Consider the following 28,000-nt stretch of genomic DNA (forward strand, 5'->3'; position numbering starts at 1 on the left):
AAGTCTACACAACTACCTCTCCGATCACTTTCAGTTCTTCTGCATTTAGTCTTGTAGTTTATGTTTATAAACAATAAAAATCCTCAAGGCACCTAGATATTAGCCCATGCTTCAATTATTCTTTATTGAAAATACTTAATAACATTTATAAAAAGGAAAAGAGAAATGCAGTAGATAATATTTTTTTTAAATGTTGAGTAAAAAAAATCAATTGTTTTACTTATATAACATTTAGGTCTCTTCTTCCTCCTATTTTTTTTTTTTTTAAATTTTATTTAATCAGACATTATTTTTATTCCTTGGGCATGCAGTATTAAGTCTGCTGAGACATGTTCTAAATTAAAGGGACAACTCAGTGTAGTACTCACATTCCCCTGGACTACACTAAGAAGATTTGGTTGTCCAAAGTGTGGAAAATGACCAATGCAGAAGTCAGAGGTTTGGGAGCTCTTCCCCTTAACTGGACTGGACAATTGGCACCGAACTGAGGCTGATTCACAGGAGGTCTTACTAACCAAAGTGCTCCAGTTCAGAGCTGCATCTTTCCCTTAGTCCTCAAAGTCCCAACCACTCTAAAGCTTGTATTCCTTCTTCCACAGCAGTAGGTACAGCATTAGTTACTACCCTGTAAAGAAAGTCAACAAGAGGCCCCTGAATGTGGCCTTGTCTCCAGCTGCTAAGAGCTTGTTATATTTAAACTGTCAAGGCATCATTCTAAGCTTGCTTAAAATAGTTGTTTTAAATGATGAACAAAAGTCCATCCATACAAAAGAAAAAGAAAAAGCAAATAACAAACTGGCTTTAATTGACATTAACAAAAAAAAAAAAAAATACATTGATTTTTGTTATCTTTAAGCAACAAAAATTACCTTCAGTTATTCAAAATAGAGTGAGATTCTCCCCTCCCCCTAAAATACACATCTTAACAAAGAACCCTGGTGACTCAACAGCTAAGTGCTCTGCTAGTAGCTGAAAGGTTGGTGGTACCAACCAACCAGCAGCTCCTTGTGAGAAATATCTGACAGTCTACTTCCTTAAAGACTACAGCCAAGCAGGTCCTATAGAGCATTACTACTGTGTCATGCATAAGGCCACAAAATGAGTTGGAATCAACTCAATGGCACTCAACAACAACAACACTTTTTAATAGTCATTCACATGTTGACTGGGCACCCTCAGAGAGCAAGGCATTGTAAAGGGAGCCAACAACATGGATCCCCAACTCAAGGAGCTCAGTCTGGGATGAAGATGGATCCACATGGCTACACAGTGAGGCAGAAGTGTTGACTGATATGGGATTGAGTGGTGGCAGCATGGAGACATGGTTCAGAAAGAGCTCCCCAGTCACAAAGACTGGTAGATTTGAAACCTAGTGGTGGTACCTTTAAACTAAGTGCCTTCATATCTCTAAGCTTCAGTTTCATCAGCTGCAAAATAACATTTTCTTACTAGGGTTCCTATAAGAATTGAAAATCAAAGTCCAAGTAAAGCGGTGAGCATGGTACAAGGATGAAGGAGAGGTCAACACAGGGTACTCATATTATTACCAGGATTCGGTCTATGTAAGGACAAGTACAGGAAAGGACTAGTCATTTTCTGGAGCATGACTTTTCTAGAGGGGAAATAATGACATACAGAGCCGGGTAAGTCTTCATTGCACAAGACTGCTTTGATGGTGCAGGCCATTTATCATCCTTGCCCTCACAGCATCAAAATGCCAGGAGCATCCCCATCATTGTGATTACCAGAAAATGCACCCAAATATTTCCAGTCACCTTCTTAAGGGAGTTAATATCCCTGTTGAAAAAAATAATCTTTTATAGGGATCTGAAAAAAACAACAACCAGAATTTAGTTCCAGTAATAAACAGTAAAAATGTCTTTCTTTCTTGGAAAGTATTCAAGGATGAGATACACTAAGTATAATGAATGGTAGGAAGGTAGGAAGAATGGAAAAGATATAGTCAGTACAGTTTGAAAGAAGAATACTTTTCTGATGAATACCATTATTCACCATTCAGGATTCAAGCCAAAAGGTAAAGCTATAACACTGCAAGTCAAGTCAGCAGAAAGGAATTCTGACCTAAAGTCACTTCTCTAGACAGGTTCACTGTCCATGTAGTTGAAATAGAAGGTAGCCATATAAATTTCAATAACAACTTTATGGGAAGATAATTATTAATCCTAATTGTTTCCCATTAACATACTAGACAGAGGTCTGCTTCATTCTACCAAACTAACAACTAAAACTAAAATCTAAACACAAAAACAAAAACTAACCAATTACAAGACAAAAAACTGGCATAGGATCTGTGCTGAGGAAAGCTCTAAGCTCAACATAACCCAGACCTATAGGTCTAACAAAGTGTTCAAATCTGAACACGCTTCATGTTGTCACAGGTCATCAATATTCTACACCAGAACCCAATGGCGTTTCAGTGATGTGAGAAAGGATACGGCGCATTGCCTTGATTGGTGGGTGCTGAGAGGTAGAAAGAAGGCAAGTTATATAACCATCGTTTTACAGATTGAATGACTGAGGCACAGAGAGGTAAGAAGAAATGCTTATTAGGACTCACACCCACATCTCCTGCTTCCCAGAACAGTACTCTGGTCCTTATTTCTTGAAATTATAGACATATGTTAATAAAATAGCTGCTGAGGAATCCTCAGAGACAAAAGCTCCTGTGAACTCTACTTTTCAATCTCCTTAATTTGAATCTAACCTGAATCTGGTGAGTTGTTACTATCATTTGCAGAAGTAAAATCTGTTCTGAAGGACATATACACATATATCTGTTCACCGTCTCTTTTTGGAGACTTTATCTTTTTGACACAATGACATTAAATGGATGTGGGGCTAAAGTTAGACCAAATCTTCCGGTCAGGATGGGCTTCTTAGAGTCCTTAGGTAAACGGAATGTGAAACTCTGCATTAAGCTCACAAACATCAGGAATAATTCCATCTTTGCCAATTGCTCTCCCATGCACACCCGCTTCCCTGAAAAAGAAGAGCACAAAGAGGGTTATAATGGTGTCTCTTTTATTCTCTCAAAAAGAAGAGATTTATATGAAACATTTAAACTTGAATCAATTTATCATATATACCACATGGTCTCCTATAATATATGCTCATCAGAATGTTGATAAAACAAGTTCATATTTTCACTCCTACTCATAAAAACCTAGCCTCATCCTAGACAGACACTAGACACCAGATCCAATGTAGCAGGCTACCCTGTCTCCTTCACACCTTTTCTTTGCCCTTATCTGGAAGATTAAAGGGGGAAATGTCAGATACAAAAAATTCAGGAATCTCCATTTTCCATAGAAAATATCCCATGTATTCTAATCTAGGAATCTAAAAGAGCGACTGGCCAGATTAGAGAATCTGCCCTCTCACCAAGAAAAAATCAGAGGTTGCTCTTAACTCCAACAGCTGTCTGGGACCCAAACAATTGTCTGACCAACTCAGAAAGAAAGGTTTCTAGTAATATTTTAAAAATTACAACTAATTGCTTTCATGTTGTTTCTAAAATCTGAAATGTACACAGCAATGATGCATTATATAAATTACTTATCCCATATTAGCTTGCCAAGAATGAAGTATTTTAAAAATATAAAATAACAAAAGATTATTTTAGTTCTACTGTTTATTGATATCACTTTTAAAAAGTTCAACTGACCTATCCCAAAAGGGATAAAGGTTTCTCTTTTAATAAGTTGTCCTTGATCATCCAGAAATCGATTAGGGTAGAAGTCATCTGGTTTCTCCCACAAGGCTGGGTCTCTGTGTACTGACCACAAGTTGGGCACAACCACTGTGCCTTTAGGGATGGTATACCCTTGAAGCACTGAAACAAAACACAACAGGGTCAATCTACTTATCTTTATGAATTGTTCTTCCTACTACAAAACCAAACTCATTGTCAAGGAAGGAAAGAGAGAAAATCTAGTTATAAACCTAGCATCTTAATTTACTGAGGTCATTGAAGATAGGAGAAACGTCTTCTCAATTGGATCCTACTCACTACACCTTCCCAATACTCAGCCTGAGATAGAGCCTAGGGGGTGCTCAGTGGCATTACTAGGGTTGGTTATCACCCAGAGCAGAGGCTCATGGCGTCATCTCCCCTGACCTCCTGCAGTAGACAGGTCCCATCCATGGACTCCCAGCACGTGGACAGAGAGATCCAATCTGTACTCTTCACCTCCTCACTACCTAGTGATGTCACTGGGAGTTCAGATAATGAGTGAAATCAATCCACAAAAACATTACAATGCAAAGAAAGCACAGAATTCAAATTCTTAATAGTTAGATAGGCTTTTACAGCTTACAGGATATTTTTTTATGTCCACAAACTATTTGGTGAGGAAGGTAAACTAAGGAAAGAGAATGTTCAGGCAAGTCAACACTGGTTCTTATCAGCTGGCAAGTTAATGGATACTTTAAACAGTGCCTAAGATATACTGTACACATAGTGCATCTAATTTGCATCCAACTCTTAATCGATCCAATTGACAATTACAAGGGATTGCTTATGATCATGCTCAAGCAACAATGCAATGGGGCTGTTTCCAGATGTGGTCAAATTCTTGCTACTAGGGATGCTGAAAGAGCACATGGGTAGCTGGCTATATGTCAACAACATGAGCACATAGAACCAGATGGGGACTTCTAATTATATAATACTCACTTTTCTGTTGTATAATTGTAAAGTTTGGAGTAGGAAAATGGTCAGCTAAAATCCTTATTTTCACAATTAGAGCAGTTCAACCCCCAAACAGAGATCTGGGAGTGTGTCTGCCAACATAGTTGTTGTTAAGTGCTACTAAGTCAGTTCCTACTCATAGTGACCCTTTATAGGGTTTCCAAGAAGCAGCTGGTTGGTTTGAATCACCAACCTTGAGGTTCACAGTACAGAGCATATCATACAGCACCACACCCAGTGTCCAACACAGCCAATTCAAATTACAGCATAATTCTTTAGGCAGTGTTTGCTCTGAAGGCTACAAAAGCAATTTTTAAGATAAAGTGGTGCTAGGAATGCTAGCTCAACTCATAATGGACAATTGAGGGCTGAAATATTCCCTAAGCTCTCCATTTGCTTCTCCAAAATGCAACCCTCAGAAGGGCTTTAGACTAGGCAATAGTCACCACACTACACTCCTTATCTCCACTGGATCAGGGAGCTGTGCTCAGGGGCATTCAGAGGAGGAAGAGCCGGGACTTGCCTGTGTTCTCCGAAGTCATATGAGGGATGGAGAGTGGTACCACCACAGTCAGCCTCTGCACCTCCATGATGGTGGCCTCTGTGTAGGGCATCTGGGCCTTGTCAGTGAGGGAAGGGGCTCGGTCGGGACCAATGACCCTTTTGATTTCTTCATGAACCTTTTCTATACAAGAAAGGAGGTGCATAAGACCCAAGAAAGCTCAGAAGAGAGTTGAGACTGCCCTCCTATGCACACTTTTCATCCCCACTTACACAGGACTGGTAAATTGATAGTCTCTGCCTGATTCAGCCTCAGTGAAGGGAAACAATGTTCAGACACCTCAAGTAGAGGTAGCTAACCCCAGGGGTCATGTGCCACTCTGTGATTTTGTAGAATAATAGAAGAAACAGGAAAGCATTCTAGATTCAAGAGCACCCTGGATCATTCTCTCATACAAATACTGTTTGATTCTCTAAGCCAACAGTGATTCCTGTCTTTTGGTGTTTAATCCTTGTTGTAGTTCCCTCTCACTTTGTACCAGGTTGGTATACCATGTTGGTGTAGAATAAGCAGAAGCGACGGTATGTTACTTTTGAGCTCAGCTTATAAAAGATAATGTGTTTGATAATGAATATTTATCAGTGTGTGAAATAACAGATGTTTGTAGTTTTAAGATAAGAAATGTTGGGATAATTTGTTGTTACCCAGCAAAGGTAGGTAATAGAGGTAGGGACAGTCCTATGTATGGCAGACAAAATAACAACTCCTTGGAAATGTCCAGACCCTAATCCCATTACATTGCAAAAGAGACTTTGCAAGTGTGTTTAAATTAAGGATCATGACCTGTACTATCTGGGTGGGCACAATCTAATCACATGGGGTCTTGAAAGTCAGAAAGTCTTTCCCAGTGGAGTTCAGAATCAAGAGTGAGTTACGACTAGAAAAGAATGGTCTCAGAGATGCAACATTGCTAGCTTTGAAGATCGAGGATAAAAGCCATGAGCTACAAAATGAGGGTGACTTCTTGAAGCCTGAAAGCAAACAGGAAATGGAATTTTCTGCTAGCATCTTAACTTAAGCAGAATGAGACATGTCAGATTTCTAACCTATCAATGATTTAAAAGACTCAGAAACCTTATACAGGGTCATTATGAGTCGGAACCAACTCCAAGGCATTTAACAACATCTGTAAGATTCTTGTTGTTTTAGGTCAGAAAATTTGTTACAGTAGCAATGGAAAACTATTACAAGGGTAAGCCAAAAAGTATTGTTACTAGATGTTCAGTTTACCCATGAGTTTATTGCATGCATGAACTGGAATTCTACTAACAAAACGTACTCAGACCACTCTCTGTGATCAGTAGATGGCTGCAGTTATCTTAGTAGTGCACTTGTCTTAATCTCAGGGCTGCAATGGTCGCTGCATGCCACCAAGTCGGTTCCAACTCCTAGTGCTGTGGAGTCCTGGTGTGGTGCTGTAGGATAAGCACTGGACTGCAGAGTTGGCAGTTTAAACTCACCAGCTACTCCCCAGAAACCCCATACAAGGCTGTTATGAGTCAGAAATGAGTAGATGGCACTTAATACAACAACAAATATTTATGGGAGTAGAAAGCCTCACCTTACCCCTATAGAGTGGCTGGTAGAATTGAACTGCTGACCTTGTGGTCAGCAGCCCAACATGTACCCCACCACATTACCACATTTCCTTTAGTCTTAATAGGATGCCTTAAAAAGTAAGGTACAATCAAGATAGTGGCTTTCCTAGGGGACCTGCTGGGTCAATTCAATTCATGGCAAAGACATCAGCTCAGATGGTTATTGTTGGTGTTGTAGTTCTTGAGTGCCATCAAGTTGATTCCAATTTATAGGAATCCTATATAGGGTTTCCAAGGAGTAACTGGTGAGTTTGAACCTCTGACTTTGTGGTTAGCAGTCCACTGCTTATTCTACAGTGCCACATGATGACTTGTTTTGTTTTGGAGTTCCAAAAGGGTAATATTGATAGATTTTTCTAAAAGGACACATGGGGACTTATTAAGAAGAAGTTTTAAGAAACTTGAAAACCGTATTGGTGATAAAAAGGCCAGGAAAGTTGTGCTGAGGATTCTCCCCACCCCACCCCCATCACAACAGTGCACCTGCTCCTTCTTTGAAGGTAGCAAGGGCTGTCCTATGGGAATTTCTATGAGAAACTGGAACCACTGGACAGTCCTGACTGCTTCTTCAGACTTCTTTTTGTCTCCAATTCTCAAAGAACATTAAAGGGAACATGGTTTGAGTCCCTTGAGGATGCCCACACTGCTGTTTTGACATGGTGCTAGTCAGAGTACAGACTTATCTGGGGAAGAGTTAGAGAGATAGAAATATCACCTCCATCTATTCATGTAGATAGAGGATATGAGCATGTTGAAAGACAATAACTTTGCATTTTAGTCTCTTTGTTTAATAAAGATCTCTATATGGTTTGTAGCAATACTTTTGGACTTACCCTTGTACACCACCCTTCTCTATGAACTGCCATTGAGATTCACTACTGATTAGTATTGAAATGGTGAAAGTCTCATCAATTCTCTGGATTCCTGCTCTCATTTTCAAAGCAAGATGAATGACTTCAGAGGACCATTATGATTCCCATTAGCTCTAAGATGTCATTTTATAAAGTCATTTTTCTCCATCAGCAATTCCACCAAGAATCATATATTTTAAAGTAGGGCAAGCAAATAACGACATCAGGCTTATTGTCTAGAAACTTGGGGTTTCACTGTTAAGCATTTCCATTTCCATTTCCAGCCTACAGACACTGCCTAACTCTAGGCGCCCAGATTTAGCTGCTCCTGATTTGGGTTTTAACATGTATGAAAGAAACGTCTTTTACCTTGTACATCAGGATTTAGTGACATATACAGAAGGCACCAAAGCAATGAGTTAGTGGTGGTATCGGTCCCAGCGATGAAGAGATCCCCAATCATATAAAACAAGTAATCTTCATTAAAACTACTGTTGCTATTAGTTTTTTTTTCCTCTTCCATGTGGAGAAGGTACATGTCGATGAAGTCTTGAGGATTCTTTACATCCAGAGATTCTCGATGATCTTTGATGATTTTTTTAAGGAAACCGGTGATATCCTTTTCGATTTGTCTGAGTTCCTTATATGGTCCAAAGGGAAGGTAATAAAGCCAGGAACATATGTTGACTAGGAGGACCTGGCTGCTCAGAGAGATTTCTAACCCTCGTGACATAAAATGAAGCATCTTCTTAAATTCACTATTGGTGTAGTCAAAACGCTGGCCAAAACACAAGGAGCAAATGATGTTAGAGATGGCATTATTGACAACGGGGAAAGGACTGAACGGGTCCTCTCCATGCTTCTGCATCTCCTCTTTCACATATTTAAACTCCTCAATAATCTTGGGCTCCAAGCTAAGCTTTCCCAAGCCAAAATGGCGAAGAGTTGAGTGAGAGAACTTCCTCTGTTGTCTCCAGACTGAACCATAAGGTGCAAATACAACACCTGCAAAGAGACACCAAGAATGGAAACTGAAAGAGAGCAATATCTGATAAGACTGAACAGGACCTACCATGAAATATATTTGAGTTTCCTGAGTTACTTGTGTGAAGTTCATATACAGGATCACTGATAAAGACCACCTTTAAAAACATGCTTCATTCAACAGACATTTCTGAATACCTACTAAGTGTCAGGCACTGGGGTGCTAGGGACACAGCTACGAAAGAAAGAACGAACCTGCTCTGTGAGTATGTTTTCTCAGTCTTTAATACCCTATAAAATTTCTCTCATGTAAATATCCATGTGGTCAAATGTTAGATCATCTGTATTAGTTCATTTTCCACCCTGGAGTCTTCCACATTTCTGCTCAAATCTATACTGGTTGTTCTCTAGAGCTACTGTACAGGGATTGTCTTATGAATTAAATGTGCTATCATTTAGAAGTGGTCTTTTATTCTCTCCTGTGTTGGAACCCATGTTTCTTGAAACCATGTCTTTCTCCTTCTTGCTTTACTCCCTAATTTTGCTGAAACATGTCCTATGTTGTTATTAAGTGCCATCCAGTCATTTCTAATTCATAGCAACCCTGCATAGGGTTTCCAAGGAGTAGCTAGTGGATTTGAACTGCTGCACTTGAGGTCCAGTAATTTACCCTAGAGTGCCCCACCAGGACTCCGGTAGTTTCTAACGATCTTTGATGATTTGTTTAAGGAAACTGGTTATATCCTTTTCAAATGCATCAGAGTAAATTTCTTAGGACTTTGGTGGTAGTGGTGGTGGTGGTGGTGATGTGCCGTGGAGTTGGTTTTGACTCATAACAACCTTGCATATGGTTTCCAAGGCTATAAATCTTTATGGGAGCAGAAAGCCTCATCTTTCTCCTGCGGAACGACTGGTAGTTTCAAACTGCTGACCTTGAGGTTAGCAGCCCGACTCATACCCCACAACGCTTCAAAGCTCCTTTCTTAAGACTTTACATGCCTGAAAATAGATTCTTTGTACCTACTTGCTATTTTTCATCAAGATTAAAAAATTTATATATGTATTTAATTTTTTCATTTTGTTGTATATACAGCAAAACATACAGTAACTCAACAGTTTCTACAGGTACAATCCAGTGGCACTGGTTACACTCTTCAAGTTGTACAACCATTCTCACCTCTTCCTCGGTGTTGCTCCTCCCCCATTAACATAAAACTCACTGCCCACTAAGGTTCCTATCTAATTTTCAAGTTACTGTTATCACTTTGATACCATATAGGTAGTTCTTAAAAGAGCACAATGCTCCAGGCAGACCTTTTTCAGTAGTTAAATGAAATACTGCTTAGTTTTAAGAAGACTTCAGGGGATATTTTTGGTTAAGGTTTAAAGACTATCTCAGGGAAACAGTTTCAAGGGTTCATCTGGCCTCCATGGTTCCAGAAAATCTGAAATCCATGAGATTTAGAAATTCTGTTCTGTCTTTCCCCACCACCCACCTTTTGATCAGGATTCTTCTACAGAATCTTTGATCAAAATGTTCAGTAATGGTTGCCAGGCACTAACCAGTTTTTCTGGTCTCAGGGCAAAGGAGGCAGACAGATGTTCATAGAGACAATTAGTCACACATTCCATATCCTCCTTCTGTTGTTGACTCTCCTATTGTTACCAGTAAATAGACATCAATTGTGCTTTCTATGATTTTTCCTCAGAATTTTAAAGGCATTACTAACAGTAGATTTTTGAGTTATAGAATCTGTACTATCTTCCACATTACTTGATTGGTGCTTGCCACCGAGGTAGTTCCGACTCACAGTGACCCTGTATAGGGTTTCTGAGGTTGTAAATCTTTATGGGAGCAGAAAGCCTCATTTTTCTCCCATGGAGCAACTGGCAGATTTGAACTGCGGACCTTGCTGTTAGCAGTCTAGCTCATAATCCACTACGCCACATTACTGTTGTTGTTTAGTGCTGTCGAGTTGGTTCTAACCCACTGTGACCCTGGTTAGGGTTTCCGAGGAGAGACTGGTGAGTTTGAGCCACCAACTTTGTGGCTCAAACTACCCTTGAGGTTGAGTGCTTATCCTACAGTGCTGCACCAGGACTTAACATTACTGTTGTGTTGTTGTTGGTGCCATTGAGTCGGTACCGACTCATAGCCACCTTAAGCACAGCACAACGAAACACTGCCCGATCCTGGGCCAACCTCACCATTGCTGCCACGTTTGTAGGCACATCAAAAGTGTATTCGGCCACTGGGAAGTTTTTAAAGGTAATTGCATTCACCAGTCTTTAATGATTTGAGCTATATGTTTTATTTAAGAGATTTTTTTCATAAACAAATTCTCTATTTTCTTATAAAATTTGAAAATTCTGTCTTTCATACTGAAGTCTGTAATCTACCTAGAACTTATATTTGTCTGATGTTTGAGGCAGAGATTCATCTAAACTTTTCTCTCCATTTAGATAGTCCATTGCTCAAGTAACTCTTTTCCCCACTGATCTGTAATGCTTCCTCTGTCATACTTTCCTACACACAGATGGATCAGTTAATAGGCCTTCTAGCTGACTTAACTGGTCTATTTATTTAGTGTTGTAATTAAAGCACATTGTTTTAATTGTTGTTGTTGTTAAGTACCGTGGAGTCGGTTCTGACTCATAGTGAACCGCAGATCTTGTGGTTTCCATTTAATTGCTTATCGAATCTATTTCTGTCTTTTAAACACAGGGTTTCCAAGGCTGTAAATCTTTACAGGAGCAGACTGCCTCATCTTTCTCCTGCGGAACCACTGGTAGTTTTGAACTGTCGACCTTGAGGTTAGCAGCCCGATTTGTAACCACTTTGCTACCAGAACTCCTTATTGTTTTAATTACTATAGGTTTAAAAGACAGAAATAGATTTGATAAGCAATTAACTGGAAACTACAAGGTCTGCGGTTCAAGCTGCAAGCCGCTGGAGGAAGATGAGGCTTTCTACTCGCAAAGATTTAAAGCCTCAGAAACCCTATACAGGGTCACTATGAGTCAGAACTGACTCAACAGCACTAAATGATAAAAAATTTTAAAAAGTCATCCTCTTCCTTCCACACCTTCATACCCATCCCAACCTTGCTCTTTTCAAAATTCTTTTTGGTTACTACTGGGTTTTTAGTTTTTTAATATCAGAGTCTTAAGTTATATCTATTTACCTATCTATATATCTTTGTTAAGTTATATACAAATATATCTATATGTTTGTTAAGTTACATACATATATAAAATCCATTGAGATTTTGATTGAAATTGCATTCAATTTATCAATTCATTTGAAAATTACTTTATGTTAATTTTACATCCTTGCAACCTGAGGATAAATGCAAACTTGGTTATGATAGAAAAAAACAACAACAACAACAACATAAAAACATCGCTTGGTTAAGTTCCTTACAGGTATGATGTTTTGGTTTTTCTAATTCATATTCATAAATGGAAATGACCTATATAGTTATTTCCTCATAATGTACTTTTTCATAATGTTACTTCTAAAATGAGCTAAACAGGATTCTTTCTTTCTGGAAGAGTTTGTCTATGATCAGAGTGTTTAGTTCCTTGAGTGTTTGATAAAGTCAGCTGTGAAGCTGTGTGTGTGTTGGTTTATATTACTGACACAATTTCTCTAATGTTTATAGATTTTTTTTAAGCTTTGCATCTTTCAGAGTTAAAACATCATGTTTTTCTAGGAAACTGTCCATTTCAACTAACTTTTACATCTTATTAGTAAAAGTTATTTGTAGTATTTCTTGTTCCTTCTTGATCAATTCTGCCCCAAGTATTTTTTTCTGTCTTATTAGTCTATTCAAAGAATAACTTTTAGCTCTGTTTATCCTTTCAATCTTTGTTCTTCATTTAATTTTGTTCTGTTCTTATCTTTATTTCCTTTAGGTTTATTCTGATATTTTCTTAATACATAAAGTTGGCCACCTAACTCAGGAGCTCTGGTAGCGTAGTGGTTACAAGTAGGGCTGCCAACCTTAAGGTCAACAGTTCGAAACTACCAGGTTTCTCCGTGGGAGAAAGATGAGGCGTTCTGCTCCTGTAAACAATTACAGCCTCGGAAACCCTGTGCAGGGTCACTATATGTCAGAACTGACTCCACGATACTTAACAACAACAAACCTAACTCATTAATTTTTAGATTGTTATCCTAATAAAAAATTTAAGGCTCTACATTTTCCTTGAGATACCACTTTAGCTGCAGTCTAAGAGTATTGTTTGCAGGCATTCTCACTATGCAGTTTTAAGTTAAACACTTTTTTTTATACTATGTTTTTTCTTTGCTACTTGGGTTAATGTCTTCTATACTGCACTGATTTTTCATCAGCTTTAAATGCTTGCATTTTAGCCTAATACGTATTTAATGTTAATAAAATTTCTAAATAAAGCAGACAGAAATGTTTATTCAGTAATTATGGGGTACAGGATTCTTTGTATGTCCAATAGAGAAGGCTTAGCAACTGCAGGAATTAAATCTATATCCTTACGTAATTTTTATCTGCCTGACATCTCAACTATTCTAGATTTGTAAATTTCTTATAGTTCCGTCAATTTGTGCTAAATGTAGATAAATTTAAATCTAGCTAGCTAGCTAGCTATCTTAGTCTATGTTTTTAGGTGCCATCAAGAACTGTTATTACATCTTCCTGGTTAAAAAAAATATCAGGGGAACTCCTTTTATCATTATGGTAATGCCCTTCCTTATTCCTAACAGTGCAGTTTGACTTAACGTATGAGTGGGCTTCAAAACGTTTGTGGAAAAATGGAATTAAAAGATAGTGGAAATTTTTCCATTAACTTTTTGGGGTCCCTTGTATATTTTGTTTAATATATTATCATTTTTCCCTTTGTGAAGTTTTTCTTTATGAAAACATATAACCCTTTCTCTTTCCTTTACTTTGAACCATTCTGTACACTTACGTTTGAGGTGCGTCTCTTTTAAAACAGCATCTAATTGGATTTGAAAAAAAAACAAAAAAAAAAACACTTCTGATAGCTTGTCTTCTATTTAGCACATTTAATCAGTAAATTTACTCATCTCTCGCTACTCCTGCCCAGCCGCCTCTCCCAGTTGGCACTGAATCCACCTCCCTGTCCTAGCCTCTGCAGCTCAGGGTTCTAGGATCACTACCCATACGTATCTGTCTCACCTGCTCTCCTGTGTCCTCAGTGCAGAGAGTCTGCTCAGTGCGTCTGCCCACTCTGCCATCTCTACCCAGAAAAGCACGATGACAATTTCTAATACCTTAGAAGCTTTCTATTTGCCCTGCTGTCTCTTTCCCATCTCCGCTCCTCTCGTTCCCCCATCCCACTCCTTTCTTGCCTTCTTTTAGATTGAGAGAAACAGGATGAATTCTCACACTTAAATTTTTTAACATGCATACTTAAGTCTAGTTCATTAGTCAGCAAATTACAGTCCACAGGTGAAATCGTATGACTGCTGGTAGCTGTAATTCTTAAGCCTTTCTGGGATACTGAAGATAAATTGCTTCATACACCCCATAGATATCCCCTCAGCTGATACTTAGGGGTGTTTTGCCTCTGCCCTGCTTGAATCATTTGCCAATCTCATATCCGTTTTTTGTCTTCAACTGTTGGTCTCCTTTCATCATGGAAGGAGTGTGTGCTTCTGCTAAAAGTCTTTCTGGTTCTGTGTGTGATTGTCAAAACAAGAAAATGAATGGAAATGTTGCTACCCATTCCTGAAACCAGAACTTTCCCTCTGTTTAATAAAAGACCCATATGCTATTTCTTAGGCAACCAAAGCTTAGTCACTATTCTTCCTGTCTTTAGCTGCAGACAAGTATTTTGCTGTGGAGTATTCAGAGGCTAAGTATTGTTGGAGTTCCTTCTCATGCTCTCTTTTTTTTTTTGACAGATATGGTCTCTCAGGATTTGATTCTAAATTTAACTACCCTCTCATTTAAAACATCCCATACAACCTTTTTGTTTTTCCTGTTTCCTACAGTTTCTCCTGGCATTCATTTTTCTATTGTTAGATCTTTAGTGTGTTTTCTAAATGACACCTTTGCACAGCATTTTTCTAAATGACACCTTTGTATTTTAGAAATATTATTGCTTAGAAAAGCAACTTTTTCCTTCTTCGATTTTTCCAACATTCATGTAGAGTCTTTCTACATGAAAGATACTATGGGTGCACAGATTGAAAACAATCCCTGCTCTCCAGATGTTTACAGTCTTATACGGAACTTGGTAAACCAACTAATGTACTGCACTGTTGCATGTGGGAAGTGTACTGAAGCTTCGATGTAGACAGAGAGGAAGGAGCACCATATCAACTAAGGGGAGGCAGCACTGTTGAAAAGAGAGACCATCTGGCCTGATACTTCATTTGTAAATAAGGCTGAGCTAAGGCACATTTTAGACAAATGACAAGCTCACGCAGTCAAATAGGGGGTCGCAAGAAGAGCTCAATTATCCTCAAGGGGAAGTCAGGGTTTTAGATAAGGCAACAGAGTGGAGGAGACCTTCTTAGAAGAAGCTACGATTCAAGAACTTTGGAGAATGAGTTGACAGACAGGTTGACAGGAAGAAAGTGCAAAAGAGAAGGAGTGACCAGAGGTAGTGCCTGAGAAGACACAGATAAGAAGTGTGGATAGAATTAATGGCCTCCAGGTTCCAAATTTTACAAAACACCTGCCTTAGAGCCAGAAAATGAAGATCATTAGGAGTATTTAGAAGAAGTTCAGGTATAGTCTGCAATTGTTGACATTTTCTTCATTAGCTCTGAAAGCAACAGCATTCATGAATGTGTATAAGTAATTCACTTCAAAGAGAATTACAGTACTGATAAATAAAAACATCTGCAAAGCAAAAATCAGGACTCCTTTGATTGAGAATGATAGAATTATAGCTTTAAACTAGTTTAGACAAATAGACCAACTGACCTATGTAAATAACAACAACAATCCAACAAAACACAGGAGTGTTGCTGTGTTGCCATCTTAGGAAAGATGAAATGTCACAGAATTCTTTCTCCCCACACTAATTTTTTAAAACGTCTCTCTGCCTGACTAACTTCATTCTTGTCTACTGTGAAACAGCTTTTCCTAAGAAAAACAAAGCTGTTGTGAGATGCTTATCTTCCCAGTGTCACCATCAGAGACAAACACCCTCTACAATCGAGATCCAACCTGGAAAATTCTGGGGAAGGAATCAAATGCTTAAGTCAGGTACCCTACGGCAATTTAACTGCTATGGTTAAGTGCGGTCAAGTTGGTTCTGACTCATGGCAATCCAGTATAAGGTTTCCAAGGAACGGCTGATGGGTTTGAACTGCCGACCTTGCAGTCAACAGTCCAGTGCTTATCCTACAGCGCCATACCAGAGCTCCAGAGTGATATAATTGGTACACTTTCAATTTTGTGGCTTGAGGTTCCTAAACTATTCCATAGTATAAATTTTCATTCAAATAGTTATGAAATATTGAATGACTGAGTGCCCACACCACAATCCCCTACCCCAGACTAACCACTGTTGCACAGAGATGAGCTATTCTGATTAATCCACGTCTAATCAGAGGTCCAACCCTAGACTAATTAATCACTATGGCCAGGGAGGTGAGTTCATGAAAAAATGTGGTAGGTTCCTGTTCAAACCATAGTAAATTGGTTATCAGGGATGGTGGGGGCAAAGGATTTCTCACAAGAAGGAAAATGACCATCCATGAGGAATGGGTGGTAGGCAGTAGAAATAAAAAAAATCCACTTTAAATCAAGCAGCATAGGCTAAGCTGATGTGATACATTTTCACAAAGGAATATAATACGGCTCTTAAGAACTTTGTAAAAAATATTTAATGACATGGAACTATATTCACAGTACTTTAAATGATAAACATCATTTAAAAGAGAATTAAGAATATGTTTCCGTTTTAAGGACGCACAAACAAAACTCCCTGTGATAGTTAGGATTTTGTGTCAACTTGACTGGGCCAGGATTCCCAGTGGTTCAGCAGTTGAGATGTGGTTATCCTCTAATACAGGCATAGTTAACTCTATGATGATTGGCCATGAGCAGCTAATCAGTTGAAAGCACATTTCCTTGGGGGTGTGGCCTGCTCCCAATATAATGAACACATAGTAAAGGCTCATTCTCTTTTCCGCTGAAGACCTGGAACCCTACAGTTGTAAGCCATTTACTTGGTATCAATTATATATATTTCACTGGTTTTGTCTAGGAAGCCCAGCCTAAGACACTTCCATTACTGTGGAGTACTCTGACTCATAGCAACCCTATGGAACAGAGTAGAATTGCTGTAGGTTGGTGATTTTAACCAACCAGCCACTCCTCAGAAACCCAATACAGGGTCGCTATGAGTCAGAGCCAACTCAGTGGCACTTAACAACAACAATCTCTGCAGAAGCAGACTGCCACATGTTTCTCCTTCCAAGCAGTTGGTGGGTTCCAGTTGCTGCCCTGTCTGTTATCAGTTGATTGCTTAACTACTATGCCATCAGGGCTCCTCAAGGAAGCAAATACATTTAAAAATAAATGTTATATATAGGAAAAAAAATACTTAGGTGATACATAAAAGTTTTAATCATGATGATCTCAAAATGATGTTGTTTTCAGATGACTTCTATTTTTTTCCCTCAATAATAAAAATGCACTTCTATTATAATAAAATTCCTTAAAATGCATTCAGACTGATTTAATCTACATTTCTCACTGATACATCTTTTCTCTCCAGAAGCAGAGTTAAGTACATACTCTCATTACATTTGTTTGTCCTTCCACAGGATCATAGAAAGAAGTGTTCCTATTAGTGGGCCTTCAATCCCTTTTGATCCATGTACATAACTTATTTCAAATACCCATTTTACTTTATAATGAGCTATCTTGTTTTCCTCATACATTTTCAAATTCCTCAGCTAAACTATCACTTTCCATTTAACTTTATTCCCTCATTTCACTTTATATCTCATTTCCCTTCAGGATAGTCCCTTTCTTTTAAATTTAGGCAAAATTCCCTTTACTTCTCATTTTTATGGCTTTACAGTTGGATTCATTGGCCTTGCTCTAAGATTCTGGCACGCTCAATATTTTAAGTGTTTTAAAATTTTTCCCTGTCTTTGCCAGTAACATTGTCTAAATTGTAACAGGATGGCAAAGATTTTCCCTTTTCTGCCATCATGTTCATTGTCCACAAACAGTGTCTGTCCACTATGGGGCAGCATGACTTACATGAGCAAAACCTTAGATTAGAAGTAATTTCTATCAACAGGAAAATAAAGTGATACATTCTGATGAATGCACAATACTGTGCAATCTGGTTAAATCAGTGCTAGATAACAAAAACTTTTAGTAGAATGATCCTTTCCTAAGTATACAATGTATACTTAACTTTTTCAAAACCATGTTGTTGTTGTTAAGTGACATGGAGTGGTTTCCGAGGCTGTAAATCTTTATGAGAGCAGAAAGCCTCATCTTTCTCCTGCGGAACAGCTGGTAGTTTTGAACTGCTGACCTTGAAGTTCGCAGCCCAATTCATAACCACTATGCTACCAGAGCTCCTTTTTTCAAAATCATACCAAAAAAATTTATGTATTGTTTATGGTACTGAAGCAAATCTGAGTGTGAATAAGTACATTTGCATTCTTTTTGAACTCATTATTTGAAACATTTTATAATAAAAATGTGATATGCAGAAACCTTTTATAAGAAATAGACCACTCTCAGAGTCAAACACTCTGTTGGTATCCTTGCCTCTGACTTTGTAACTTTCTTTTCTTTTCCTGCCCAGGAAAAGAATGTGGTGGATTAATGAGAACAATGTTGTTTATGGTCTATCTACACATAACCACCACCGCCTAAAAATGGACACCAATTTGTCTAATGAGATTTTGGAAAATTTAAATAAATAAACTTTCCACATTCTAGAACTTTTGGGCAAATGTGTAAAAACCAAATTATTTTCAGCTCCTTTGTCCACATCACTGTTCAGGAAACATTTCTTTTTTGCTGGCTTCACTAACTGACAGCAAATCTTTTGAAAATATCTTACAATGAGTATTTATGTTATGGCCTGTAATTTCTATCTTATCTCTTTTCTCTTATGGTCTACATATCTTGTTTCTGGACAATTTCACGTACTACTCTTTTGCATTTGGGTATGGTAGCCAATGATGCCTTGGACAGCTCAGCGGCTCCCTTCTTCAGGCTGACCATGCTGTGTATCTCTTGATCTGCAAAATCTACTTTTAAAGCCTTAAAGTGTACTCTTTCACCCTCTGATGGGCATCTTGAAATAAACTCACATTTTCCATTTTTATTCTTTACTCTTCAAAAAGCTCCATTAGAAGAGAATTTCTCATTTTCTTATCCAGATGATGTTTGCCATTCCAAATAAAGTCCACAACTGTTTTTTGTGACATATAGTTCTTGCTTTATCTTCTCTTGCCAATCCCAATTCACAAGTCACAAATTTCTCTCATTAATTCTTTCGCAACATATATCCACCAGGATATCACAGCAGCACTGCCTAACAAATACTGTCTCTTGAGGGAACAAAATGCTTTAGTTGAAATACTGAAGAATCAAGTGATCCAGACTCCCAGCAATTTCTTAAACAAAAACCAAAAAAATAAACCTACTACCATTGAATTGATTCCAATTCATGGTGAACTATGTATTACATAGTAGCACTGCTTCATAGAGTTTTCTTAACTGTAATGTTTTCACAGAAGCAGATCAATAGAATTTTCTTACTCGGCACTGCTAGATGGGTCTGAACTACTAACCTTTAAGGTTAACAGACAAGCATGAATTGTTTGTCCAACTGACGGATTTCTTTTTCTTAAATCAGGCATCTAATGACAAGCAGTGCTCCAACAAATGCGTGTTGTTAGGTGCTGTTGAGTTAGTTCTGACTCATAGTAACCCTATGCACCACAGAAAGAAGCACTGCTTGGTCCTATGCCATCCTCATAACTGTCGTTACACTTGAGCCCATTGCTGCTGCCACTGTGTCAATCCATCTTGTTGGAGGTCTTCCTCTTTTTCACTGACCCTCCACTTTACCAAGAATGATGTTTTCTCCTGGAATTGATTCCTCCTGATAGCATTTCTGAAGGCCATTCTTTCCGGCTGTACTTCTTTGTTCTTCAGGTAGCCCATAGTACATTTCATATTCTTCTACAACACCATAATTCAAATACTTCAATTCTTGTTCAGTCTGCCTTATTCATGGTCCAACTTTCATACCCATATGAGGCAAATGAAAATACCATGGCTTGGATAAGGTACACCTTAATTCTCCAACTGGTATCTTTGCTCTTGAACACAGTAAAGATTTGCCCAATGGAATATGTCATTCGATTTATTCAATGCTGCTTCTATGAGTGTTGATTGTGTGGATCCAAGCAAAATGAGTCTTTGACAAGTTCAATCTTTTCTCTACTCATGATGTTGTTTATTAGTCCAGTGTGAGGATTTTTGGGTTTAGAGACTGCCTTATTGTAGATTCTTGAACAATCTGTATACCAACCCAGAAGCATTTTTGATAAATATGTGCTGTGTTAACATGTTGGGCACTGTGAAGTTAGGACTTTAAAGAAAATAAAATTCCTACCTTCAAGAAACCTAGAGAACGAGACACACAACACAAATTACATTACAATGTCATGTGACAAGTACATCAATAGATGCGTGCAGGCACACTTCCATTCATTTCTTTATTACTTGCTCTGTGCTGTGCAGTGGGGATACAGTGGTGAACAAGATAAACAAAATCCTTACCCTCGTCAGCTCACATTTTAATGGGGTGGGGTGGCATTAAGGTTAAAAAAAAGTGCTTAATGAATTAAATAAAGGGTGTTTCCAGACACTGACTTCAGATAGGAATGAAAGGTGACAATTAGCCTGAAAAGTCTGAGGGATGAAAAGGACTCAGCCAAGGAAAAATCATTCCAAGTCCAAACATGGTAGCCTGAGGCACAAGCTTGGCAGAAATTTGCTTAGTGTTTCTAGAGTAGGAAGACCAGGTTGAAATGTACGATAAAGGAAGAGTGGAAAGAGAGATGGGCAGAAAGGCAGGCAGAGGCCAGATGCTTCAGAGCAGGCAGAGTAGGTCAAGCATGGAGTTTGGAGGCAACTGGCTTCAGCAGAAATGATGGTGGCTTGGATGTGGGTGCTGGCAGTGGGAATGTGGTTAAGTGGATGCTTGCAGGACATATATTTATAGTTACCAGTTGCCATCAAGTCAATTTTGAATTGTGGCAGTACCACATGCATTTAAGTAGAATAGGGTTTTCAAGGAGTAAATGATCAGCCCTTTCTTTGAGGCACTTCTTGGTGAACTCACACCTCCAACCTTCGGGTTAGAAGCTGAGCATGTTTTCACTACTCAGGGACTCATATAGATGTTGTTGGAATTAACACGACTTGTTGACTGACTGGAAGGGGATAAGGTGGAGTTTGAAATGGAAGAATATCATCGAGAGGAGGACAGCTCACCTCTGCCTGGGAGAAGTACCTCAGGAATATTTTTTCAAAGAGGTGACATTTAAGCACAAACTTAAAAGCAGGCAGGAGTTTCCAGATAGCCAAGAGACTGGTAAAGAGCTCTTTTGAATCTTGGTTTCCTAGTCATACCATTATAAAATAGACACTTGAGGGGGAGAGAAAGGAATAGCCAGAAATATCACCATAGAAAGCTTATGTCTGTTTCTGCCTAGAACTGATTGGAATACCTAAAATGGGGGAAATTTCCACTTGAAAGAACAAGCAGGCTAGCCTGGAGCGGCTAGAAGAACAGAAGATACTTCTTGAAAGAAAGACCGACAGGAAAAATACAAAACAATACAGGCAGTCCAACTGATTACTACAAGAACAAGCAAGTTGCTCACCCAGTAGACATCAAGCCAAGTGGTCAGGTCCCCTCAGGGCAAACCCCCTTCCAAGACTAAGATTCAATGGGAATACACAAGCAGACATGTGCTCTGATTGGTGACCACGTTCGTCACCGATAAGGGGAAGTGAGGGAAAAACAGCAATGAAGCTGCGAGCTAAGCCCTACAACGTTCAATAGACTCCTGTGAACCTGAGTGGAGACCTGGTTGGCCAGCAGCATGGCAAGACCTAAGGACTCTTGGGCGCAGAGTCAGTGACATAGCCACAGAGGACTAAAGTGGAGAGTGAAGCGTCCAGCTGATAAGAAGAGAAGCATATGCGTAAGAACACCCACACCTGTAGATAATACCCACTCAACCTGGCTTCAATGACTGGATGATCAGAGCTCAACTAGAAGAAGAAAGAAACGGGAAAAAAAAAGAGTAATCTGATACAATTTGATGAACTTGATCTACTCCTATGGATGCAGTAGTAGCTCAAAAGAGGGAACAAATCTTTATAACGAGGATCATTCCCACCCCCTCCATACACAGAGTAGACAGGGATGGGGAACTTGGATATTGGCTACCCAAAATGGGGGTAGGGAGCCCTACAAAGGCAAGAAGTGGCTGGTTTACAAGCTTACAAGAAGGAGCCTAGATCCAGAGGGCTCAGAGGAAGGTAGAATCTCCACTGAGTAGTATCCAGTATGTCTGGGTGGGACTGATGAAAGGAGATGGGGATAGGCCCCTTGTGGTACAATGGTGAATAATTATTATCAGGACTGACTGTGAGGGTTGTAAATGCAAAGGTGGACATTTTATAGCAAAAGGAGGGCAGTGATTGACTTTGCAGTCTAGGACAGGAGCCCAGGTCCCTGGAACCACCAAGGGAGAAGAGCAGAGTGCGAGACCCTACCCAGAGAAGCAGTGAGGCTAGAGATGGAGGCAAAGACAATGAATGACGTGGAGCTATGGAGCAGCTGGGGACTCTAGATCCAGAAAGGGAGAGTGGCTGTGTGCTGACGACCGGGGCAGGCTTGCAGGGCATACCCTTTGGTTGGTTGATGATGCATGGAGGGGACTGTAACCATGGCAATGAAATGATAGATAGGATGAATGTAAAGCTAATGTTCTCCAATGTAAACTATTACATAATTCAAAATAAAACATTAATTTAAAAAAAAAAAAGAACTCCAAGTAGAAGAAACAGCATGGAGAGGATAGGTTATGAACTATGACATTTTCCAAGGGAATGTTTAAAGTATTATAATAATAATTATTCACTTAAAATTCAGATCTAAAACTCTGGTATTATCAGACTCTGCAAAGGCTAGATAGATTAGATCTATGCCACATTCCAGAAACCATAAACAGTAGTTCCTTTATGTTAATATATACTTGTTGAGTCTTGCGATGTACCAGGCAGGACAGGTCTAGTGGTGAAGACCCACATCCAGGGCCAAGGTAACAAACTTGTAACCTCAGTTTTGATAAGCGCAATGAAAGAAAAGGACATAAAACAATGAGACTGATTCTAACAAGAGAGCCTTACCTACTTTTAAATGTCAGGCATTGAAACTGACACCTAACTGCTGGGTAGAAGAGACCCAGACAAAGACATCTGGGACCTATGCCAGGCAATTGGATAAAGAGGAAGACTGATGAAGAAGACGAAGAAGAAAAAAAAGGAGTAAGTGAAACGGTCACTTTGATTTTCTAATATAGATGATGGGGAGCACAGTGGCTTTGAGAATCACAAGGTCAGTGGTTCAAGTCCACCAGCCTGTCTGTTGGAGAAAGATGAAGCTTTCTGCTCTGCAAAGATTTACAGCCTAGTAAACTCTATACAGCAGGGGTGGGGAATCTTTATTTCTGCCAAAATTTATAACAGAATTCACAGGTCATACAAAATTATCAACTTGAAAATTAGCCTGTTATAGCTGATCAAACGTTTAATTAACTCACCCCTAATGTGATGGTTAAGGAGCTCTGGCAGCGTAGTGGTTATGAATCGGGGTGCGAACCTTAAGGTCAGCAGTTCAAAACTTCCAGCTGCTCTGTGAGAGAAAGATTAGGTGTTCTGCTCCTGTAAAGATTTATAGCCTCGGAAACCCTGTACATGGTCACTATGAGTCGGAACCGACTCTACGGCACATAACAACAACAACAATGCGATGGTTAAGGAGCTCTGGTAGTGTAGTGGTTACAAATCTGGCTACTAGCCTCAAGGTCAGCAGTTCTAAACTACCAGCTGTTCCACAGGAGAAATATGAGGCTTTCTGCTCCTGTAAAGAATTACAGCCTTGGAAACTCTATGCAGTGTCACTGAGTCGGAAAGGACTCCATGGTACTCAACAACAACAATGTGATGGTTGGAGTCCTGGCTCTGTGGGTAATGTGTCAGACTGCAAAGCCGTTTGAACTGCAAGGTTGGCGGTTCAAGCTCACCAGATTCTCCTCGGAAATCCTATACTGGGTCGCTATGGGTCGGAACCGACTCGACGGTACTTCACAACAACAATGTAATGGCTAAAGGAGCTCTGATAGAGTAGTGGTTACTAATCGGGCTGCGAGCCTCAAGGTCAGCAGTTTGAAACTACTAGTTGTTCTGCGGGAGAAAGATGAGGTTTTCTGCTCCCGTAAATATTTACAGCTTGGAAACCCTGTACAGGGTCTCTGTGAGTCGGAACCGACTCCACGGCACATAACAACAACAACATGATAGCTGGAACAGCGGTTGCCTTGGCAGGGCCAGACCTAATGATTTCCAGGACCTTATATGGCCCGTGGGCCGGATGTTCTCCACCCCTGCTATGCAGGGTCGCTATGAGTCAGAACAAACTAGACCACACTTAACATCAACAATATAAATGACATGTTTTTCAGCCTTCAAAACTACCCAATATAGACTCCTATAAACAGGAATTGCAGTGTACTAGATTTGTTAATAGGCTTCAAACGCTGTTTTCTGGACTTTCTACCTTCCGGGAAATGATCTCCTAAAACTTTTTTTTTTTTTAAACAAAGTAATTTATTGTATTTTAGTTGAAAGTTTATACAGCACGTTAGGTTCCCCTTAACAACTTCCGTGCCACTGGATACAATATTTACAATGTTTCAGCACACTCTCATTTCCATTCTGTTTGTTCTGTTTCCTAAAATCTAGCGTTCCTTCCCCTCCTTGCTTACTCATCTTTGTTTTGGGGGAAATATTGACCATTTGATCTCATACAGTTAATTGTTTAACGGACTACATTATTCACGGGTGAGGGTAATACTGTTTATAAGCCAATCTATTATTTGGCTGAAATCTCCTTAAACGCTTGCACTCAAAAGTCACAGTGAAAGAACCCCTCAACCCCCACCCTAGCCCCAACCCTTAACCCCAGCTTTCAAAACTGCTAAAATCTTTCCAGGGGCCACAGGCTGTAGAGTGAGGGCTAGTTTCAGAAAGGACACACCCCTGGAAGGATGACGCCTAGTGTGGCACTGTGGGCTAATGCGCCAGACTGCAAAACGGTTTGCAGGGTCAGCGGTTCAAGCTCACCTGATGCTCCTTGGAAAACCTATACAGGATCTCTGTGGGTCAGAGTCGACTTGATGGCATTTAACAACAACAACAAACAACAAAACGTTTCAGTGGGTTTCCGACTTCTAAGCTACGAATCTGAAACTGAATCGGAACCATCACTACTCGATAGGAGCTTGGAGTTGGTCAGCCACCATTGGTCAGCCACTTTTGGCACAGGATGCAGGTGCTCAGGATGGTAGGGGCGCCTAACCGCAGTTCCTACCGCTCCTGGAGTCCCATCAGCGGCATCGCGCATTCACGCACCCCGCGACCCCCAAGTCTCCTGCGGGGCGGACGAGGCTCCGCTCACCCTTCTCCTTGGTTATGATGGAGATGAGTGGCACTCGAGGGCGGTCGCTGAAGACCTCGGCCTGCTGCACCAACGCCTCGCGCACGCTGTGGAAGTCGCTGAGAACCACCACCTGGTAGTGACCGATGAAGAAGCTGAAGATGTTGCCGTACACGCGAGCCATGTAGGCCAAGAACACCTGAGGGCTCAGAGCCGCTGGTTCCATCCCTGCACCCTTCGCCAGGCGGTACACCCAGCTCTGCCGCCGGAGGAAGGGCGGCAGCAGGACGTAGCCGAAGTTGCCTATCAGGGGCCAGGGCGTGGGCCCCGGGGGTATGCCGCGCGCCCGATGTCGCCGAAGCCAGCTCCAGCCCAGTAGCGCGGCCAGGCCCAGCAGCAGCAGCGCGCCGCCTGTAGGGTCGAGACGCAGCAGCCCCAGCGGCATGCGCAGGACACTCAAAGGCCAGGGTGGACCCTCGGCGAGGGGTTGCGGTGGCCCCGGAGAGGCCATGGTCCATGCACCAGCGTCGGCACGCGCACCTCACACTGAGTGCGGACCAGCAGAGTCCCCCAGACTCGCGCTCACACGCCCGCCCCTCCGCCGCCAGCCGCCAAGTCTGCGGAGGAAGGTCGGCGCCGGGAAGACGTCCCGGATTGGCTGTGCCCACCGTATACTCTCCGCCTCCTCCAATCAGCGACTTCCGAGAGGAACCCGGGGACTCGCCCGCAACCCGGCAGGGAAGCTCTGTGGACGAGAAGGGCGCCTCATCTGAAAGTTTGCCTTCAAAGTTCAGTTGTGCACTGGTGGCGTGACTGTCCTTCAGACACAGTTGCCTGCAGCCTAAACTTTGCTCTCTGATTGTCTTCAGATTTCCGTGTGTCAATCTGTTGACAAACAAATGGATATTGAGCTTGTAAAACATGCCCGGTCTGCACTAAGTGCTGTAGAGACTGCCGTAAACATGGTCCTGAAACAACGGGGTCTCAACCGAACATCTCTGCTCTCTGTCTGGAGAATACAGTCGCCACCTCATATCTTCCCAAGGACTTGACTCCCCAAGGTGTGGAGTTTTCTGGTAGCACTTAAAAGGACAAAGAGAGAGAGATTTTTCCAAACCAGGATTCACACACACACACACACACACACACACACACACAAGTTTCGTTTCCTCACCCAGAAGCAGCAGCAGGGTGATGGGCAATTAAAGAGGAGGTATACTCTGATGGTGTCGATGAATTCATGCTTAAGAAAGCAGTATGGGGGATGGCATAGAAGAGGGAGGCAGAGAAACCAGAAGACTCATTAATAACCTGCATTGCTAACTGGAAATGAAGACAACGTAAAGCACTTACTGATGAAGGTCAAAGGCTATACAGCCTTCACTATGGACTACACTGGATCATTACACAAACCTACTTCCATCAAGTTAATTTTGACGGTAATGACCTTATAGAACAGAGCAGAAATGCTCCATAGAGTTTCCAAGGCTGTAATCTTTTTTTGTTTTTGTTTTATTGTGAGTTGAGTGATAGTTTACATGGGAAAACATTAGTTTTTATACACATCCTATCATATTTCATTTCTTTGCAATAATTACAATCCCCTCCATGCATCATCATTCAACAGTATTTGCTTTTGCTTCTAGTCCCTCGGGGTTTTTTATGGTTTGTTTTTTATTTTTTAATGCACACAGAAACATTCAGGAACGTATAATCATTTGAACAACCAAAGGTCATATTCTGCAAGACTGCCTCCTGGCTCTTAGCACACAGCCTTTTTCTTTCCATGAGTCTGGAGTCCTCAGCTGCTCTATCTCTTAATGCTATCACCTCTACCTCCATCTCTGGTGTCCCTGCTTCTCTGGATGGGGCCCCACATTCTGCTTGTACTCTTCTCCCTTGATGGTCCTAGGGTCCTCTGTTCCTGGACTGTAAGATTAACTACTCCTCATTTTTGTTAGAAAACTTCTATCTTTACAGTTGTGACGATCTCAATTAGTCATGATAACTATTACTCACTATTGAATCATAAGAATCTTATCCCCATCTCCTTTCACCAGACCCATCTAGATAAGGTAAAAACTATTCAGTTGTGATTTTACCTCCCCCCTCGCACTCTGAAACTAAACTCTCTCTTGAAAACTTGTAAGCCAGTCATTTCGTGCCTTTATTGTCCCCTCACTCCACCCCCTCTTTTGAGGTAGCCAATGTCTAAGTTGCCCATCCCCATCAACTCTGTACAGAGGGTATAGGATTGATCCTTTATGTGAAGATTCCTTCCCTCTCAGTTGGTATTTTGAGCTACTACATCCATAAGTAAATGTCAAGTTCATCAAATTGTAACAATTTACACATTTCCTTGATCAAATTTCTTTATCTTCCTCTAGTCAAGTTCTGATCATCAAGCCATGGAAGATAGTCAAATGGGTAGTATCTGCAAGTTTGGGCATTCTTGTGTGTCGCCACTCACTTCATATCAGGAGGACGCTTCACTCGCAGCTCTAGCCCTCTGTGTCTCTGTCCTTGTTCATGGGCTAAGGAGTCCCCAGGT

At 40.5% G+C, this 28,000-nt stretch overlaps 1 protein-coding gene across 1 annotated transcript; it reads right to left on the reverse strand.

The window, feature by feature from the left end:
* Positions 1–2,821: 2,821 nt before the first annotated feature.
* LOC102811268 (cytochrome P450 2U1-like) lies at positions 2,822–25,974 on the reverse strand. Its single transcript, XM_006869326.1, has 5 exons — positions 25,471–25,974; positions 8,092–8,727; positions 5,235–5,396; positions 3,686–3,853; positions 2,822–3,000 (listed from the first exon to the last, which is right to left on the reverse strand). The coding sequence occupies exons 1-5, from the start codon at positions 25,958–25,960 to the stop codon at positions 2,822–2,824; spliced, it is 1,635 nt and encodes a 544-aa protein (XP_006869388.1). The 5' UTR covers positions 25,961–25,974.
* Positions 25,975–28,000: the final 2,026 nt, after the last annotated feature.

Source organism: Chrysochloris asiatica, unplaced genomic scaffold (genome assembly GCF_000296735.1).
Source record: "Chrysochloris asiatica unplaced genomic scaffold, ChrAsi1.0 scaffold00129, whole genome shotgun sequence".
Classification (NCBI taxonomy): Eukaryota; Metazoa; Chordata; class Mammalia; order Afrosoricida; family Chrysochloridae; genus Chrysochloris; species Chrysochloris asiatica.